This window comes from Heliangelus exortis, chromosome 21 (genome assembly GCF_036169615.1).
Source record: "Heliangelus exortis chromosome 21, bHelExo1.hap1, whole genome shotgun sequence".
NCBI classification, from domain to species: Eukaryota; Metazoa; Chordata; class Aves; order Apodiformes; family Trochilidae; genus Heliangelus; species Heliangelus exortis.
In genome coordinates, this window is record NC_092442.1 from 1759966 (window position 1) to 1779670 (window position 19705).

The 19705-nt window shown below is 48.3% G+C and overlaps 1 protein-coding gene across 2 annotated transcripts in view; it reads right to left on the reverse strand.

Moving 5' to 3' along the window:
* Positions 1-19705, reverse strand: part of CASTOR2 (cytosolic arginine sensor for mTORC1 subunit 2) — a 113289-nt gene that overhangs the window by 1805 nt on the left and 91779 nt on the right. For both annotated transcript variants that reach the window (XM_071765235.1, XM_071765236.1), the window contains exons 3-8: positions 8621-8814; positions 7692-7824; positions 6489-6612; positions 5788-5898; positions 4437-4519; positions 2943-3037 (exon numbers count right to left, since the gene is read on the reverse strand). In XM_071765235.1, the coding sequence (XP_071621336.1) occupies positions 2943-3037; positions 4437-4519; positions 5788-5898; positions 6489-6612; positions 7692-7824; positions 8621-8814 (740 nt within the window). The remainder of the gene's footprint in view (positions 1-2942; positions 3038-4436; positions 4520-5787; positions 5899-6488; positions 6613-7691; positions 7825-8620; positions 8815-19705) is intronic.

Consider the following 19705-nt stretch of genomic DNA (forward strand, 5'->3'; position numbering starts at 1 on the left):
TTAACAAAACTGATGGAAAAAAATCCCATGAGAAATAATAAGAAAAAAATGTTAAATTTTCTAATGGGAAGATGGAATAAGAGAGGTTAACTCTGATGATGTGTGAACAAGAAGTTCACACCAAAGTTAACAGAAGAAGTCAGCTGGGAAAGGAATTTAAAAAATCTTCAAAACAACCATGCAGGGAATTCTGCTGGGTTAGGAAGAAAACCCCAGAGTAAACCTGCACTCTAGGACTTCAGACAGGACTCTCTGCTGCCTCCCCTCCATCATGAACACTGCAGAGCAAAAAGCTGTATGAACCTCTCCCTCTCCAGAAGTTGATGAGAAAAGACCCAGGAATCAATTTTGCAGAACACTTTTCCCCAGCCAGCCCCAGTGGATGAACACCAGAGCTCTGCAAGCAGAGCAGAGCAGGAGGCAGCAGAACCACCCAGTTCTGGCCCACTGCCTGGTCCCACCTCCTGAATCCCTGAACATCAGGGACATGGTATCCATCATCCCACGAATCAAGCTGGATTTTTCTCCAGGACAGATGTGCCAGCAGGACACCAGCAGAGAAATCCAACCCCTTTCTGCCTTCTAGAAACAGTCCCAGGGCATCTGATGGACATGGTCACTCATCAGCTAGAGAGGAGACCAAAGCACCTGCCCTGGAAGGTGATAAAATAAAGCTCCAAATTATGTCCCAGATGTAGCTTCAGCCTCATTAGATGCAAAGCAGTGATGAAGAAGAGCAAGATGAGGATGAGACAGAGAAAGCACCTGGCAAAGGGACTCTTCTCACTTGGTCTCTCTAGAGGGAGCTGAAACCCCAGCTCACTCCAGCCTGACCTGATGTCACCCAAGGGACACACCAGAGACCTGGAGGTCCCATCTCACATTGTCTCCCAAAGGGATTTCTTCTCCAGCAGAGGTCCTGATCTCCAGGGCAAATGTCTCTGGCTACAGGATTGAAGGAAGACCTGAGAATTAACACCAGGGCAAAGAAAAAATTAAGATAGAAAACCCACTTTAAGATGAGGAAAGGGAACAACAAGCTTTTATGACTCTAAGCTGTTCATGACACTGTACTGAACAACTCTGAATAAAGAAAGGGAGGATGTGGAGGATTCAAAATGCACTGAGACCTTGAGAAATGTCACTAGGAGTCAAGGTGTCTGGGTAACAAAAAAAACATGACAAAATCTAGGTCAGGGTCTTGACCAACACAACCAACCTGGAGCCACCAAGCTCACATCCCAGCAAGGCCAAGGAAAGGATGGGGGGATTTGACAGCTCAGAATAGCCCTGTCCAGATGAAAAGGCTTTTAAAACTGTGAGACAAGAAAACAGCAAGTGGCAAGGAAAATGCTAAACCACTGATTTGAGGAAGGAACATCTACAGAGCTCAGTGCATGGCTCAAATATCTGCCAGGAGGATGAGATGCTTTGAAAAGGTGGAGCTGCCTGCAGAGTCATCACAATTGCATGGCACAAGTTGGAAGTGAAATCTCTATTTGAACTGACAGGATTTCATCCTCCTGACAACTGGAAGCACTCTGCACCTTGTGCTCTGCCCAGAGCCACAACAACAGGGAGGAATGTGAGGCAAAGCTAACAGTATTGATTTTAAAATGGTGTTTTATTAGCTTATCTTATCAGCACAGTTACTATTCAAGAAAAGAAGACAAACATATGTAACACTTTGACCTTTCACTATCTGGAATAATATTTACTTTTACTCTTTACACACATGACCCATAGGCTGCAAATGGTTCACACCAACTGTGAAAAACCAAATTAGATGAAAAAAAAAAAAAACCAAAACCCTGCCCTGAACTCCCTGGAGCTTTTACAGGTGAAAAGTAAGACCTGGGCAGTGAATTTATATGGTGATGAGAAGTGTCGTGCAATAAAGGGCACATTTAAGAAGAAAAAAACCAAAACCAGACAAAAAGCAGGTGAGGTTTGTCAGCTTTGTCAGTGCCTGGGCTGCTGACTGCCCCCCTGGGGATGGGCTCCAAGTCAAATGCCACCCTGCTTGTGGCTACAGGAATGGGAGTTTTCCTTTTTCAGGGCAAGTCCTTGTTTTTTAGGGTGTCCCACACAGCCAAGAAGAGCAGAGGGAGGCTTAATGCCAAGGAGGGAAAATACCCACCAGTCTCAATGAGAATTCTGCTGGAGGGGGAGGACCCCATGTACAGCCTGGGCTGCTCTGGGCTCTCTTGAACATGAAGAAGAAAACATCCTCCTCTGCCTCAACACCACCTTCCCTTGCTGGGTCACCCTCTCCTGCAGCTTTACTAAAAGCCAGGAGCAGGAGGATGCTGTGCAGAGAGAGCAGAGCTCTGCAGCACCCACAGAGGGGTCTCACACCAAAGGTTAGGGCTCTGGGGGTACCAAGAGAAGGAGGCAGGGAGTCTGGTATTGGGAGCCCCTCCAAAACTGTTCCCACACACAAAGGCAACCTCCTAAGAGAGCCTGGAGCCTCCAACTACACGTGGAGGAAAACCAAGAGGGGTTGTGGTTGTTTCTGATCACAGTCATTAAGGTTGGAAAGGAGCTCTAAGATCAAGTCCTACTGTCAGCCCAACAACACCAGCCAAATAAATGTCCTCAAGTGCTAAGCCCACATGTTTTCTGAACACCTTCAGGGATGGTGATAATAAAAGATAGTGATGCACTGGAAGAGGCTGCTCAGGGAGGTTGGGAAGTCTCCATCACCACAGGTTTCTAAGGCCTGAGACTTTCTCAAGAATGACACCACTAATCCTGATCTGCATTGGGGTGGGGCTGGGCTTGGTTCAGGAGCCTCTGACTCAGGATGGGACAGAAAGATCTGCTGGGCTACAACACAGCCAAGGCACTCCAACAAGCAGAAGGGAAATGATGTTCTCATCATGAGTTTTCTCCCAGGGCAAAGACCTTCCCTGCTTCAAAGCAGCTGCTGTGATACTCACCAACGCGTGGTCAAACTTGAAAGTACTGATGTAGTAGGCTGGGATGTCAGCTGCAGCCAAAGGCTCAGAAATCTGAGCAACAATTCCACATTCATCTGTGGGGAGATCAAAACTCAGTCACTGTCTGGGTCTCACCAGCTCTGTGCATGCATAGGAAGGGGTTTGTCTTCACAAACTCCAATCAGAAGGGAGCTCCACTCCATTTTACTCCAGAAGGGAGTAAAATGTGTTCCTTCTCCTAGAATCAGGCTCTTTGGGCCACAGTGATACATTTGCACATTTGGTTTTATTGCCTTCTTTTTGGGACAGAGCAATGTAAATCTTCCAAAGGCACAACACATTAAAAATGGAATGGTTTTCAAAGGTGCAAAAAAAGGCAATTAATGATGGTCGGGAAGGAAGCACCAAGGAGAGTCTCATTCACCCTTAACCTCCATTTTTCTCTTCAGTTGTTGCTTTTAAACACCTTGCCCTACCTCTGAGAGGGGAGATGCTGACCTTCTGGTTGGCCTGGACACATGGCTGGTTCCTAAACCACAGCCCCTGAGCCAGGCTTTCACACCAGCTGCAGTGGTTCCTCTGTCCTGTTGATTGCAGGTGAATGGTACATTGATTCCAAATTAAATGTGACTTTCTCTGATCCAAATTGAACATTTCAACTTGATTCTAAGCTAAGATATTTAAACATCACCCACTGAAGGGACTGGCAGGTGTCCTGCTGTCCCATCAATGGCACATACCATGAGATTTGATATATTTTGCCTCTAAGATGCATTAAAAAGAAGCTGCATGAAAATTTCCTTCTTGCTAATTTTGTTTGCCTGGTGAAAAATAGCAATTAAGTACAAGAACTGGATAAGCACTCAGAAATGCTCCTGAAGCCTGTATTTTGTAACAGCTTTGGAGACCAGGGTGAAGGTGGTTTCTGAAAACCAGGTCTTTGCTGGGATTATTCAGGTTGGACTCCTTAAAATGACAGGGGACACCAAAATAACAAAAACACTTCTGCAGACTTGAAGCATTTCATCTGTATTAAAACCTCCTAATAAATAAATTAATCTCTAATAAATCTCCTACTAAATAACCTGTATTACATCTCCTAAAAGCACTGAGCTGCCCCAGGACTGCACTGGAGCACAACAGTGCTGTCTGACCACTGATTTCAGTCACCTCCACACCATTCCTTTGTCCATTTCTTTGTCCACTTTTTATCTTCAAGCAGAAACCCAGCTGCAGCTTCCTCCAAAGTCCATCAGATTAATGCAATTTGGATGGAGCTGTCAAGCATGCAGCACTTCCAAAAGTATATTTAGAAGGCTGACTTATTAGGTAGGAGTCAGGCTCCTGCTGTTTGAAAATCACAGCTTGCAAAGTCATGTTAAGCTGCTGGCTCTTAGCAAAGCCTCAGCTTCAGATGGATTTTTCCATCAGCCTTGAAGGCCCTGAGGCAAGTGCCTACCTGTGCACCAACTGCCCCCCCAAATGTTTACCTACCAAAGCCAAGAGGCTGCCCACCAATCCTCACCATCTTCCAGAGCTCGCCAGATGCACTTGTAAACAACAAATTATTAGGAAATCTGGAACAGAAAAGGGAAGACCAAAGGTGGCAATTAAAGCACAGCAGTGTGTCAGATGCTGCCTGCAGGGCTGCTGCTGTTCCTCCAGCCCTGAACTGCTTGAGGCCAACACAAGCAGCTTGGTGGAAGGGGGAAGTCAAGGTGAGAGGGACTGATGCACTCCCCACGTCCCAGGGGAAAGCAGAGCCTAATGCTGGCAGGGTGTGCAGGCACCCAGGGAGGCACAGAAATGGATTTCAGAGAACCCATGCCCCAGCTTACAGACACTGAGATGGTCAATTTGATGGTCTGATAGAGCTGCCTTTAGAAACACCCAGGGACAGAAGGTTTCCACACCTCCTCTCTTAGGAATGTGAATGGTGAGCATGGTTTGGGTGTCTGAGCATCACCAGTGCTTTGCCACCCTCCCTGGATCCCTGCAGAGATCAGCAGCTCTTAAGAGAGGAAGGAAGCCCAGTGGCTAGGAGGCTTGCTGGAGGTCAAGCTGGCAGCCTGTGATGGAGGAGGAACTGTCCCTCCAGGTTCCCCAAGCACCAGGCTCCTGCTCCAACCCTCAAACTGCTCTCAAAGGTCAAAGAAACTTTAGGAGTTAGCAAAACAAGTTCCTAGGACAGGCAAGAATCAAACCCAAACACTGCCCTGTGTCAGAAGCTAATCTGGGCACTGCATCTCAGATCAGCATCCTCTCCAGCCTCCAGACCTTCAAAAGTCCTGCAGTGGGACCTGCAGCAGCAGCACACACACACCAAGAGCCTGAGGTTTGCTCCCAGGCTTTCTCCCTGCCAGCCCAACCAGTCCTGGGCTCCCTGCACAGGGATGACTCAGTACATTATCATCACAAGGAGAATCCAAGCCCAGTCATGTGCAAAACCAAAGCAGGAAGACAGCATGACTGACATCCACATCCTCTAGCAGTAAAACTTCAGCCACCTACAGCAGATCTGTTTGGGGTTTTGCTCCTAAAAGCACACCTAAGGAACAATGGGATAAAAATGTCAGGACCACTTTGCTTCAGTGTCCTTCTTTCCAAAGTGATAACCCTGCTTTTCTTTGGCTTGTGGCTTCACCAAGGGCTTGGACAGTCAAGCCCAAAATTCAGGAGCTGGAATTAATGTGCCAGACTTCACCCAGCAAAGTGACAGGGTGTGCAGACACACACAGTGAGGCTCCCACGAGTTAACATGGAGGAGCTTAAGCTGCTTCCTGCTCCTTTGAGAACATCCCAGGTGCTTTTGGGGGGTTCAGGAGACCCTGAGACCAAAGCTCACCTCTGCTGTGTCTGGACATCCATGACCAAGGAGATGTAACCCTCAATGAGAGAAAAGGAGAAAAAGCGAATGTGTCCCGAGTCTTCGTTGCCCACCACTGAGTCTTTTACTCTGAAGAAACAGGAGAGAAGAGAAGAGCATTAAATTAACTGTGGCTGGAAGAGCAAAGGGAGGCTTCTGAAGCAGTGGTAGCCACTGCAACCAGGAATATCCATCCCCTGACTTAGGGGAGCACCACTGAGCCCTGCCACATTACACTGCTTGCCATTTCTTTCATTTTGCAGGGTCAAAAAATGCCAGACCCCACAAAACTCCCATCCCTGCCCCAAGGTCCTCTGGCAAGAGGCTGTGGGCCTGGAGCTTCAGGCACCCCTGGGCAGCTGGCTACGTGTCCTCCTAGCTGGGTATGCAGCATGTTGACCACCTTCAGCTCACAGCTGGGAAGTCTCAGCTCTCCAAAGCCTGGAAGCCCAAAGGAGCCTGGAAGCCCAAAGGTGATTTTGGGCACCCTCGAGCTCCTACTTGGCTTCTACCTGTCAGGACAACCCTGCTGAACCTGAGAAACCTTCCCCTAAAGTGCAGAACACTGGAGCAGCATCAGAACACAGCAGATCCCTGGCTGCCCTGGAGGAGCAACATCCCATTGTGCCTTCAGACATCAGCCCCACCTCCCCTGAGAGCCCCTGTCCTGCAGCACCTACCCATTGGAGTAAAACATGACATCCATGAGGAGTGTAGCAACAGTGGGAAGGGTGTCAGGGTCCAGGCTGGTGACGCAGAACATGTTACTTGGACTGGAAAGGGGGTGAATGACAGGCCTCTGGACTGGAAGAGACACACAGAGATGCTCAGAGTTATGAAGCCACATCTGGTTCACGTCCCACCAGATGTCTTATCCACCCCCTGGCAGTGGCTGCAGAGAAAACTGAAAGTGTCTGGGAAAGTTCCTGAAGCCTGGTGGTCTCAGGGACCAAAGAGCCTGGGGACAACCTGCTCCTGCAATGTCCCCCCTGGTATGGGGTGAGGTCACCCTGAGCACCCTGACCTGCACAGATCTGCTCTTTGCTCATAGGAGCTGCCAGGACACTGAGTACATCCACATGAGACAAGGGGCAACCTAAAGGAGGTGGCAACACAAAATGAAAATTAAAAATAAATTGAGGCTTCCAGCATTTAGAGGGTAGGGCTACAGAAGGCATTTCTCCAGCTGTGGCTGCTGGCAGTACACTCTCTTATCCTTCCCTCTCAAGATCTATTTTGCCATAATCTCTACAAAAATTAATCCCCAGCTGACAGGCAGCTGACAAGCTCCCTGCTTTGTTTGGTTATGGGCACAAAGTCCCACAGAGGTGTGCTGGTAAATGTATGTATTTAAGTCATTTCTTTTCCTCACTGTGCCCTTTGCTTGCTGCTTTTTCCTCTAGGCTGGAAGCTTCCTAAGGTTCTCCACAGCCCTGGGTTGACAGAACCTTGGTCCTGACTGGTCTTGAAGTGTGAAAGCTGGACAATATTCTCTGTGCATCAATCTCTACAATACCTAATCCAGCTTTTATAGATGCCATCTTCCTTTGCAATGCTGAAATGTGGAAGTGTGGGCTGCAGACTGAGTTATTTTTGCAGCTGAAATGAATTGTATTTGAACTTTTCATCCTCCAAAAGGGGTTTCTCCCCTAGAGATGTGAAACCAGCACGAAAGGGTTCAAATTCAGCAAAGCTCACCAGCATTGCTCCAAAAGTTAAGCACCTACTCAACCCCTTGGTTGAACAGACCCAGGCACGTGCTGAGACAGTTTAGTGCTTTCCAGCAGGATGAGTGGTCACCAAAATGCAGAAGGAAGGCAGGAGGTTGACTTACACTCCCATGTGATGTGGAAACCAACATGCTGGACCATGCTGGTCCTTACCCAGTTTTGGTTTGACAAATCCATTGGTTATCCCCAGGTCATCAGCAGCCACAGTCTCCCCATTCACTACTCTGAGGATGGTGAACTCAGCAGCCAGCGTGTGCATCACGAACGGGAGGTCTCGCTCACGTACCTGAAGATGACAACAGGATTAGGTCCTGATGGGAGGCACCAGAAGTCAGAACATGCTGAGGTGAAGATTACCTATCCTCAGGGCACAGGGAAGTGGACACATCACCCCTGCTTGAGCCAGCAGGTGGAGAATGACCCCCTGGGTGTGTGTATAGAGAAGCACGTTTGGGGATACCACTGCAAAGAGAAGCAGGATTAAGCACCACAGTGATTTTAAAACTGTGGAAAGAGTGTGGAGGCTTCCAAGAGGCTTGTGTTATGTGGAGGCTTCCAAGAGGGAGATGTTTCACCTCTTTTCCAGCATCCCTGCAAGAACTCAGCACTGCCTGTTCTTCAGCTTTGTTTCCTCAGGATATAAACTGTGGTCATGTCCTGTCTGCACACCTACACATCTGTGAGGCAGTGACACCCTCTCTGTCTGTCCCTAGAACAACTTTGCAGCCTCCTGGTCATCATCAGCCAAACCTGACAGCAGACACCACGTTCCTCCACTTCTCAGAAAAGCAATGTCTGGGTGATGGTGGGAAATGCTGCCAGTGCCTCCATTAAAGCAGAGACTGCAGGGAGGGCTCGGCACTTCCATCAGGCACCAGACATCCTGTAGCAACCAATACTTCACTGCATAGGAAAAGCTCCTGAGATGTCAGAGCAACTATTTACAATGCACAGAGCTCTGGGGAAGGCAGACTTTGGTAGTTCTGCTGCTCCTCAAACAAGTTATTCCCAGAAATGTCATTAAACTGCCCAACTGAAGTCTCACCCAGATGACTCTGCCTGGGCACCTCATGTCCTCTTACCAGGATGAAGTCCGTCTGATAGGTGGAGAGCATGAACACTGAGATGTTTTGGTCAGCCAGTGGTGCTATTACTGACTTGGCAATTTTGGTCACTCCAATGGGCTGGGAGCCAGAGAAGCCACCTCCACCAGACACCACGTTGAGGGCAAGCCACGTCGCATCGGCCACGCTCAGGTGTTCCGAGGATGGGAGCTCTGCAAGGAGACACAGGGGGGGGACAGAGGTTTGGGTAAGAGACACAGAAAGCCAGGTCCCCATCTGGTCCATATGTGGTCAGCACAGACCTCAGTGAAGGCACCTGTGAGCCCACTTATCCAGACAACCTCCTGGAATTACCACACTGCTTCCCAGGGTGGCACTGGGCTGCTTTTCAGACATTCCAGTGGCATCACCATCCACTGCAGGATTCACAGAGGTTTTTAAGGACAACCCAGAGGATTACATGAGCCTCAGCCATTCTCTCAGTGGTCACCAGCACTGCTGACTTCCCCACAATGAAACAACCTTAAGTCCTTGACTTAACTTGATGTCTCTCCCACTGTTTCTCTAAATACATAAACTCAGGCTCTTCTGGTCTGTTTTGTTGCCTCTTTCTTCTTCTAAACCCAAATGTTGTTCTCCTGGAGTTGAGATGGAGGTTGAGAGAGCAGCCTGGGAGATGAAGAGGTGGCACCCAGAGATCTGTGGGCTGCTGCCTCCAATCCTAAAGCAGAAGACAAGAGCCACACAGCTCTGTAAGGGATGGATGGTGTAAATACACACTAGAAATTACAAGATGATCACATAGTAAGAGAGTGGAAATACTTTTTAAAATATCCCCAGTTCCACTCCATTTGCTTCTATCCAGTTGTCATTAGGTAAAATCTGCAGCTAAATCATTTAATACAAACTATTAACTGATTTAAAGAAACCTTGGTGTATTAACAGCTCACAAACCCAACACCAACTCTGGAACAAAGGTATAAACTTCTCTAAGATCACCTGGACTTTGGTTTGGCAAATTATACAAACAAACAGTTCAGACCAAGATCCAGCCTTACAAATACATAATCCCAGTTAAATCTCCTTGGCATAAGGAACCTGACCTCAAACACAGATCCAGCCAGCAAAGACCCAGTGGAGGTCCCAGTGGAAACCTCCCCACTTTGCTCAGAGGAGTCAGATATGGTCCAGCAATCCCAAAATACAAACCCCAGTATTGCTGGCACCAGAGGAAAACCACCTCAGGTCTTCATACCTACATTTCTTACCCTGCCCACCCACTCCTGGCTCTTCCAGACAGTCTCCTTTCCTTCTCTTCCAGCCAGATCTCTGGGAGCTGTTTTGCTGCAGCTCCAGACACCATGTAATAAATTCATAACCTCACCCCCCGAGTCCCCAGGCACCCTGGCTCTGAGATGACAACAGGGCTGAGAACCCAAAATGAACTGAATAACAAATCCTGCTCATTTTGCTCTCCTCAGTGACCTCAATTGTGTTTGGCACGAAAATAACCCTCAGCAAACACACTGCAAAGAGAGGGGATGGGGAGGGTTCTGCTGCTGCATGTGGCTGTTTAGCTTCATGGGCTGATGTTTCTTTTTTACTGAATAATCAGGGCTTACATGGAATTAAACCAGGCACCAGGGAGAGTGGGTAAGTTTGCACATTAATCAACAGCATGTTGCCTCAGAGTGGTGCAAGTTGCTTGCAGAACATTACTGCAGTCAAAATACCTATTTTCTGAGCAGCCAGCCTTCTGCATCAGAAAAGCACCCCTAAACCAGAGCTTACTGCACCAACTGGCATGGAGAAGGAAGGGCTCAAAAAAACTGCTGCTGAGCTAATAAGCAGCTGATGTCTTTTTTTCCTTTATTCCCACCTCTGCTTCTTGCCTGTGAAATAAATAAGAAGAAAGACAAAAAAAAAAAAGAAAAGAGATGTGTTCCTTCTTTGGACATATATTTGCTCCCTGGCAGCCTGGAGGATGTCATTGCTATTCACATTCCCATCTCCCACACCCCAAAGCCATTAAAGCAACCAGGCAACTAAATCACAGGAAGGTCAAGTGACACCTTTCCTGTCTGCAAACCCATCCCCAAAGGCCTCCAGCACTGTGGCTGCCCAGGACCTGCTCCAGCAGCTGCTCCTGTGCTCACCAACCTCTCCCACCAAGCCCCCTAATGAGTTGGTACCAGCAGTCAGATGAGATCACAACTCATTTCCCTCTGTATCCACAGATTAGATGCTACTCCAGCTTTGTAAGGCTGCCATGGACCTGGCTGCAGTTCATTAAATACAGGTTTCAATCCTGTTTTGGGTCAGGGATGTGATGGAAGATGCAGCATTTCACTGGGGATGGAGGCATTGCCACATTTCACTCTGGCAGCAGAGGTGCTGGAGGAGCTGCCCCAAGAAGACCTCATCAACCTCTTCCTCAAGGGGCAGGAAGGGCAATTTTCTGGTTGCATTTGTAATTACTGGAAAGTGTTGATCATGTTTGGTTTGATTTGTTTAGACTGTCCTATTAAGTGTGGCAGGGGCCATTGCATTTGCTTTAGCAACCTGCCCATCACCATTCAATTAACTTTGCAAAAAATACACAGAGAGTGATGGAAATACCAATTTTGGATGTTGTTTCCATTATGCAGCTGGATGGAAAAATACAGCCCAAATTTTAATGAAACAAACCCACTCCAGAGGCTCAGCAATTCAGATTAATAGCATCAACCAAGCCAGCACTGGAAAGAACCTCAAAAATCACCTAGTTCTGACCCCCTGCCATGGGCAGGGACACCTCCCACAGCCCAGGGTGCTCCAAGCCCCATCCAACCTGGGCTGGAACACTGCCAGGGATGGGGCACCCACAGCTTCTCTGGGAAACCTGGGCCAGGGGCTCAGCACCCTCAAATTAAAGAATTTCTTCCTAATGTCTGACCTAAATCTCCAGTTTAAAGCCATTAACCCTCATCCCATCCCTCCAGGCCCTTGTCCCAAGTCCCTCCCCAGCTTTCCTGCAGCCCCTTCAGGCACTGGAAGGTGCTCTGAGGTCTCCCTGGAGCCTTCTCTTCTCCAGGCAGAACAATCCCAACTCTCTCCCCCTGGCTCCAGAGCTGCTCCAGCCCTGGGATCATCTCCATGGCCTCCTCTGGACTGGCTCCAACATCTCTGTGTCCTTCTGGTGTTGGGGACACAATGCTCCAGGTGAGGGTCTCACAAGAGCACACTAAACAAAAGCCAAGCCCTGCTCAAGCCGAACCCAAAAAATATGCTATGTGCCCAATAAGGTTCAGGGCACAAATTCACCTCCTTATTCCAACCACTGAACTGGGCAGAGCTCTGTTCAGCCTCACTGCTCCATTTGGCAAGTGGAGCTGAAGCCCAGCAGCTTCCCTGGGACAAGCAGTTGTGAGTATCATATCGGCCATAATTGGCTCCTCAGCTCCAATAATCAATACCATTTCCAGTGAGGACAACAAACCTTGGCTGAAACCCAAACAGGGATTGAACTGCTGCTGCTGGAGCTCTACACAATGCTGGAAGCACTGCGAGCTGCTGCTCCACGTGCCTCTCCTGAAATCCCCCTAGGAGGATGCTGGCCCAGAGATGAGCTTCCAGCTCCCAGGTCTTTGCAAGCAAGGTGGCCAGAAAAAGCAGGGAAAGAAAATTTCCAGTTTCACAGCCCTGACCAAGGGTTGTGTGGGTCTGCCTAAGGGTGAGAAACCAGCAACATTTGTCTGCCTGTTTCCTGAGCCCTCCCTGCACAGCTGAAGCCAAAGCCCCAGGAGGGAATCCTCCTGCTCTCCAAGAAAATGTGGGATGCTCAGAGAAAATACAACACCACCAGAGGTTTTTTTTCCCTTTCTGTATCACAGAAGCATTGAATGGTTTGGGTTGGAAAGGGCCTTAAAGATCATCTCATTGCACCTCCCTTGATTCCAGTTTCTCATAAAAGGGGACTAAAGGGGTAACTGGAAATTACACAGGCCCACAGCAGCAAAGCACCTCACTGACCCACACTGCTATCTGGATCAGTACCACCAACCAAAACCTTATTCCCTTCCTCCCAAAAAGACACCCTGCCAGCTGTTTTCCATGGATCTCACTTCAACTTAACAGCTATCAGACACCTACTTGAGACCAACCATTAGTTTTCAAGTGAGCCTTTAGATATAGAATGGCTTTATTGCAGTCCTTGGAGAGACATGATGGTGCTCAGCTGGTTTGTTTCTGTGCCCTGGTACATTGGATCATCTCCCAAGTGCTTATCTTTGCCCAGGACACAGATTTTTATTTTTGTTTTTGCATTATAGCAGAGTACACTCAGTGATGTGCTGCTCCTTGATTTGTTCTGCTACTCTGAATGAACCAAGTGCTCATTCAGTTCATTGTTATAGGACTTAGGTTCATGGCCACAGATAACTCCAAATGCTAAAAAACACTGACATTAAAAAACACTGCGGATTTCTTGACCAGGCTTCTAAGATCCTTACACTGTACTTATGTCCCCTTTTATAGCCTCCCTCTGCAAAACTGACAGCTAGACTCTTGCCTGTATTAAAAAGATAGAGAAAAAGCCTCCTCCAATGGTCAAGCACTAAGAATAAAAGTGCTGCCAACTGCGAAAATTCATGATAAATTGGGAGAGCTGTTGCCAGTGCCTCTATGTGGCAGCACAGTTTATGTATATATATATATATATATATTATTTTTTTTTTTTAATAGGATTTTTATGTTTATTAAAAGGTTCTCTTCCCACTGCCCAGTGGAAGCTCTGCAGATTTAAAATCCCATCTTTTAATGAAGTGAGGGATTATCTCAGGTCATAAAGTCTGATCCCAGGCATCTTTTTGACATCTCTGTGGAAATGCCTCCTCTGCCTTTATCAGGCAGCCACTGGGGAGGGGATGGAGAGGCCCCTGGGTGCTGCACCTGGGTGCTGCTGAGAAGAACACAATGGCCAAAGCACCAACAGGCCCCTGGGGAACTGGGGTGCCCAAGGAAGGTTCCCAGCACCCACTGGTGTGGTTTCTTTCACATCTCATCAAGTGCCTTGCTTTGAACTGGATGTCTCTGCTCAGCAAACTTTTAAGGATTTTTTTTTATCCTTGAAGGCACTGAGGAAACTGTCCACATGAGCTCCAAATCCTGTGGTGGGAGAGTGGGAAAACCACCTGAGCCTGGTGTTTTTTGCAAGATAAACATTCTATCAATCACAGGAAACGAGTGCTTTGACTCTTGCACTTTCAGAAAGGGGATAAAGATGGCATTTACCAGTTTCTGTAGTTTGCTAACACCCAGAAAGAGCACAAGGGTTATTCCTGCAGGATGCCCCATTTCTAGCCCCAGGGACAAGCCCAAGCCATCCACCCCTTGTGCTTCTCCCATGGAGACCCAACCAGCAAAACCCATCTCAGGGATGTTGCAATTCAAATCCTTGCAGAGGATGCAAACACCTTTTTTTTTTTTTTTTTCTTTTTCCCCACCTCTCAGCACACAGGCTGCCAGCTTCACACTTCATAACTGTGAGCAAAGCTTGTTTTGCTGCTGCAGAAAGGTTCCCCAAGCCCCACAGGCAGGCTGCAGGGGTGTGAGCTGCCTGCCAGGCTGAGTCCTCGGGGTCAGTTTGATTCCAGTGCCACGGAGCACTCCCACACCAAGGGACTTATCTGAGCACAAGAGCCAGGAGAGATGAAAGCAAACACTGGGAAAAGCTCCATGCTGGGAAACACGATGATTGGGTCCAAAAAGTTAATGCACAAGAGAAGGAAGAAAAACCCACAGCTCTGATTCAGCTGAAATCAGCTCACAAGCCAAGGAGCTCGCCCTGGGAAGAGGTCGTGTGCTCAAACACCACCAGGCAGCTCTTGCAATTTTTTCCATTTATGCTAAAGGTTTGGTCTGCTGCCACCCTTTTGAGAGGACAATGCTGGAGGTGATGGGTGCCAGAGGCAGGCACAGAAGACACCCTGAAAGCCTGAGGGGGCACAGCATGAGGGATGCAATGCCTCCAGCATCACATCTCTGCCCTGCAGTCTGCACCCTGGCTCAGTGTCAGGGCCAGGAGCTGGCAGCAAGACACCTCACCCAGCAGCACAGCAGGAGTTTTCAAGCTCTGGTAGCTCCAAACGTTGATTAGATACCAAGTGCTACCAGGAAATGGGCCAACAGGTATCTCCTGGAACACAATGGTCCATCAGACTTCAAGTTTTGTCTTTTTTTATCACTCCTCTTTGTAAATGCCAAATTTGCTCCTGATGAGAGCACCTCTGCAGGGCTGGATCCACAGCAGAGGAACCTCACCATCACCACCTCTCTGCTTCTCACATTTTCTCCTACTGCAGTGTGCAAAACCATTTTTTTTTTTTTTTTATTCCAAACTCCCTCAACAGGGAAGCTGTGAAACCTGTCATCTCATTTTCCTATTTAGGTATTATCCCACTCACACAACTGTCAAAAGAACATTGTTTGGTTCTTCAACTCAAAGACTCTGCAGTGAGGAAATTGCAACTTGACATTGTAGATACTTAATCTCAACTTTCCTGTGCCTCAGTTTCCTGTCTATAAAGTGGGTACAGACCCCTCATTTCTTCTAAATCTTGCTCCCAGGAAACATCTGACCTGTTTAGCTGAGGTTTGTACACATCTCACAATTGAGCATTTCACAGTTAATGCAAAAATTAGGACTAGGCAGACAAGCAGAATGGAAAATTTCTGCCCAAAGAGGGAGTTTGGCAAAGACTGAAGTGTCTGAAAACAGGGTAAGAATGGAAAGAACTGGGAAATTGTGCTCTGGCCTCTCTGAGCATCCTTCCTTCAGCACTGAGGGAGGAACTATTGGTGCTAGAGCTCTTCTAGAGATATGCACTTAGGCTTGAAAGGCAAAGGTCTCTTACTATTCACTATCAAGAGCATAGAAGACAAAAAGATAGAGAGGAAGAAAGAGAAAATAATAAGGAAATGAATAAGAAAGCACTCTGAGGAAAAGCAAGCACCCTGAGCCTGCCAAAATCTCACTCCCTCAGGTCTGGGCACCCAGGACAGAGCAGTTCTCCCCAGATCCACACCAAAGCCTGGGAGTGCTCTCAAAGCATGTTGAGCAATGCACCCACCACCTTTCCCTTCTCCCATAAAATTTATCTTACGGTGGTCCCTGTCTTGCTGGTACAGATTCTTCTTCAGTTATGGATTAATGACACCTAAAAGGCTACTTATGAATTTACTGCTGAACAGGTGAACACACACAGTGCATTTTTCTCACATTTTCCTGATGATTCAGTTCAAACTCCATCCAGTGTAGTGACCACTTTGAATCTGATTATTCAGGTGAACAGGGCCAATAACACACCCAGGGAATCCCACAAGAGGAATGGCCATCTGATGGAAACTACTGGCACTACTCACAAGCCCAGGGACCTCTCCAAGCCCTTTACTGGAGGCAAAGGATAAACACATTCATGCCATCTTTATTTTAGAAAAAGTGGAGCCCTTTACTGAAGGCAAAACCCTCTCCAAGCCCTTTACTGAAGGCAAAGGATAAACACATTCGTGCCATCTTTATTTTAGAAAAAGTAGAGGACTCACAAATCTGTTTCCAAGAGCACTGAGGTCACTGGGGCATTTCTTCAGGCCCCACTGCCCAAGAGTGAGAAATAGCTCCTAACCAGAGACAGCAACTGATTTTATACTGAATATTTCCAGCCACCTCTGGAGCTGTCAGAGAGAGACTGTGTCAGCTCAGCCAGAGCCACCAAAGCTTCACTGGCCCCATTAACAATTTGCAGGGGTGTATTTTGAATTTTTAAAACAGCTGGGAACTTTTTATGTGAAGTACCTATTTTTTTGTAACCAGCTGGATCCACCCTCCTGCCCAACACAAACAGAAAATTGAACAAAGCAGCTCCAGCAAGGTGAAAGGTGTGCAGGGAAGGAGGGCACAGCACTGTGCAGCTTTTCCCCTGTTAGGTATCTGCCCACAGAGCTGCACCAAGTAGCAAAGTCTTTCTGCCAGCACTGGAGATGTCATGCTCAATGCTGGAGAAGTCAGTGTATTTTTACCATGTATGGTACAGCTGGAAAAGGCATCCCAGGAGCAATGTCCATGCCCTGGGGATGATGGAGGAGGACAGCTTGCTGCTGCTTTTCTTTGCCTCTTTGGAAACACTCCCATCCCTTTCTCAGCAGGTGCCAAAGAGATCCTCACCTCTGCTGACATGGACACAGCCTACGTGGGTTTGGAGGAATGAGATGAGGGCTGGTCCCTTCCTGGAAAGCTGACTGGCTGGGCTGCTAAATGCAAGAGAAGTGGCAATATATTTACACTGGTTCCAGAGCTTAGGAAGAAGTATGTGCTAATTAAAATGATTCTTTCTGCTCAGCACGTCCTCAGCTGCATTTGCACAGAGCAGAGATGACGCCATGTGGCTGCCTGATCTATTTACACCTCGGGAGTCCCCTGCTCATCCCCATCCCTGCTTTCCCAATTAAGGGTGCAGACAGAAACTTGGGCTGGTTCCAGCAAACCAATATCCCTGGCAACACCACTGGGACTGGAGAGACAAACCAGTGACTTCTGCCCAGCCAAAGCTGTTCAGGATCTGAAAACATGCAAGAACGGGCACCCCTTCCCAGGGAAGAGCTAAAACCATGAAACCATGGAATGGTTTGGGTTGGAAGAACCTTAAAGATCATCTAGTTCTGATGCCATGGGCAGGGACACCTCCCACCAGCCCAGGTTGCTTCAAGTCCCATCCAACCTGGCCTGGAACATTGCCAGAGCCACAGCTTCTCTGGGCATCCTGGGTCAGGGTCTCACCACAGCAATGCTCCTGTGGGGCTCTGCAAGGCCAGTACCTTCAGATGAAAATGTCTCCAATTAAAAGTTGTTCTTTTAATTGTCCCCCTCTCCTTGTTCCAGCTAAAAGATGTTGACTAGCAGACATCTTTCCTGGAGATGTCCTGCATACACTCCACTCAGACAGACCAGGGGAAGTTGCAGCAGTTTCCAGTGACAGACAAATCACACAGGTCCATTTGCTGGGTGTTCCCATCTCACTCTGAGCCTAGAAGAGGGATCCAAAGCACCACCCAAACAATTACATCAGTTTCAAAGGGACTTCTAGGGCAGTGCAGACATACCTGCAAGTCTGCAGGCAAACCAGAGAGTAACCTGGGAGTGCCAGCTCCCCAGCCCATGATCACAAAACCACTATCTATTTGCCACATGCCATCCAAACCCATCAACAGAAGCCTAGAGACCCTTTGTGGCTGCCAGCCATGCAGAGCAGATGAGCTCTGCTCTGTGCCTGTCTCTTTACAGTGCCAGGTGACACAGGATGGTGCTGGGAAAAGGACTCACAGCAGTTCAGTTTCCACTTTGTGAGATGTTTCTTTCATATTAAGCTGTGAACTTGTGGAGAGAAGGGATGTTTCAGGACTCAGAGCTGGGAAAATCTTCCCTTGGCTGGGAGGTGCCACCCATCTTGCCCATTTCTGAACTGGTACAGTGCTGCCAGGGCTGCACACACTCACTCAGGCAGATGCTTTGGGAACAGCAGCTCAAGAAGTGCTGTAAATGAAAATTTTCTGTAATGAAATTCCTTAAATCTGCTAACTATTTAGGAGCAGACAACATCTTTACCTGTACACACACCAGCTGGAGACAAAGCTGCTCCCAGAAAGGGGATGCAAAGCCTCTTCTGCCCTGCATTCCCCAACCCTGCTGCCCTGGTGGGTGACATCCCTGTGCCCAGCCCTGCAGCACCCAGTTCTGGGCTCCCACCCAGAGCTGCCACACCAGCCTCCCCTCCTTCTCTGGTTAGCAAAACAGCCCCTGAAAAAAAAAATTGCAAAAGGTGCAAGAGCAAGTCCTCCAGGTAAAGGCACATAAGCTGGGGAGAGAACTGAATACAGATTATTTTATTTTTGCACAGCCTCCTACTCCCAGAGCTGCTGCCATGACACCCCCCACACCACCACCCTCCCCTCCCTGCCAGATCAAACCCAAGGGCTCCTGCTGAGGCTGCTGGCAGCAATAGCCACAGGAAAATTAACCCTTTGCTCTGCAGGACACCTCCTGCACACCCCAGAGGTGAGCAGTCCCCAGAGCTGGGGTTTTGTGGTCACTGTGCCAGCAGATGCCTGAAGCCTTCCAGCTGAGCAACTCCTGCCTCCAAGTGTTTACTGAACAGAAGGAGAATTTCTCCAACAGGACAAAGAGTCTCACTCACTCCCAAGCTGTCCCAAGATGGGCAAGAGAAGCCACCCAGTCCCTCAAGGGACAGACTGACAGCATTGACAGAGGGACACGACTGAGCAGGACTTTCAAACCCCCTCCCAACTTCCAAGACACCCCAAAAAAGGGATATTGTGGAAGTGTCAATTTTCCTCCAGCCCCAGGACAGGCATCTTGTGGAGAGCCACACAAAAGCTTTTCTTTGCAGGAAATTAAAAACAAGGAAACAAACACCAGCACTTGCGTAAAGCCCCAGACTGGCTCAGACAGAAAATTACCTCCAGACTGTTTGTGTTCCAGATCAATGGATCAGCTGGGGAGCGGGGCAATTAGCACCTGAAAATTATGCAGCAAGCTGAGGGGGTGGGAAATTTAGGGGAGGGTGGTGAGGGAAGGGTGAGAGCAAGCAGGAATAACGTGAGATCCTCTTGGATACAAAAGTCAACGCTTGCCTCTCGCTGAGCCCAAGCCACAACATGAATCACAGAATCCTAGAATTGGCTGGGTTGGAAGGGACCTCAGAGCTCATCAAGTCCAACCCTTGATCCACTCCCCCCGTGGTTCCCAGCCCATGGCACTGAGTGCCACATCCAGGCTCTTTTGAAATATCTCCAGGGATGGAGAATCCACCCCTTCCCTGGGCAGCCCATTCCAATGGCTGAGCACCCTCTCCAGAAAGAAATTCTTTCTAATGTCCAACCTATGAAGGTTGGGTGCTCTTGGGTGCTTCTGGAACCAGGCAAAAAGGGGGGACCGGAGGGAGCTGGAGGGGCTGTGGACATGGAATGAACATGGAAAGCAAAGCAGATTTTTTTCTGACTATGGCTGAAGGTAACTGCCCAGTTCTATCACAAGCCTATTTTCTGCTGTAC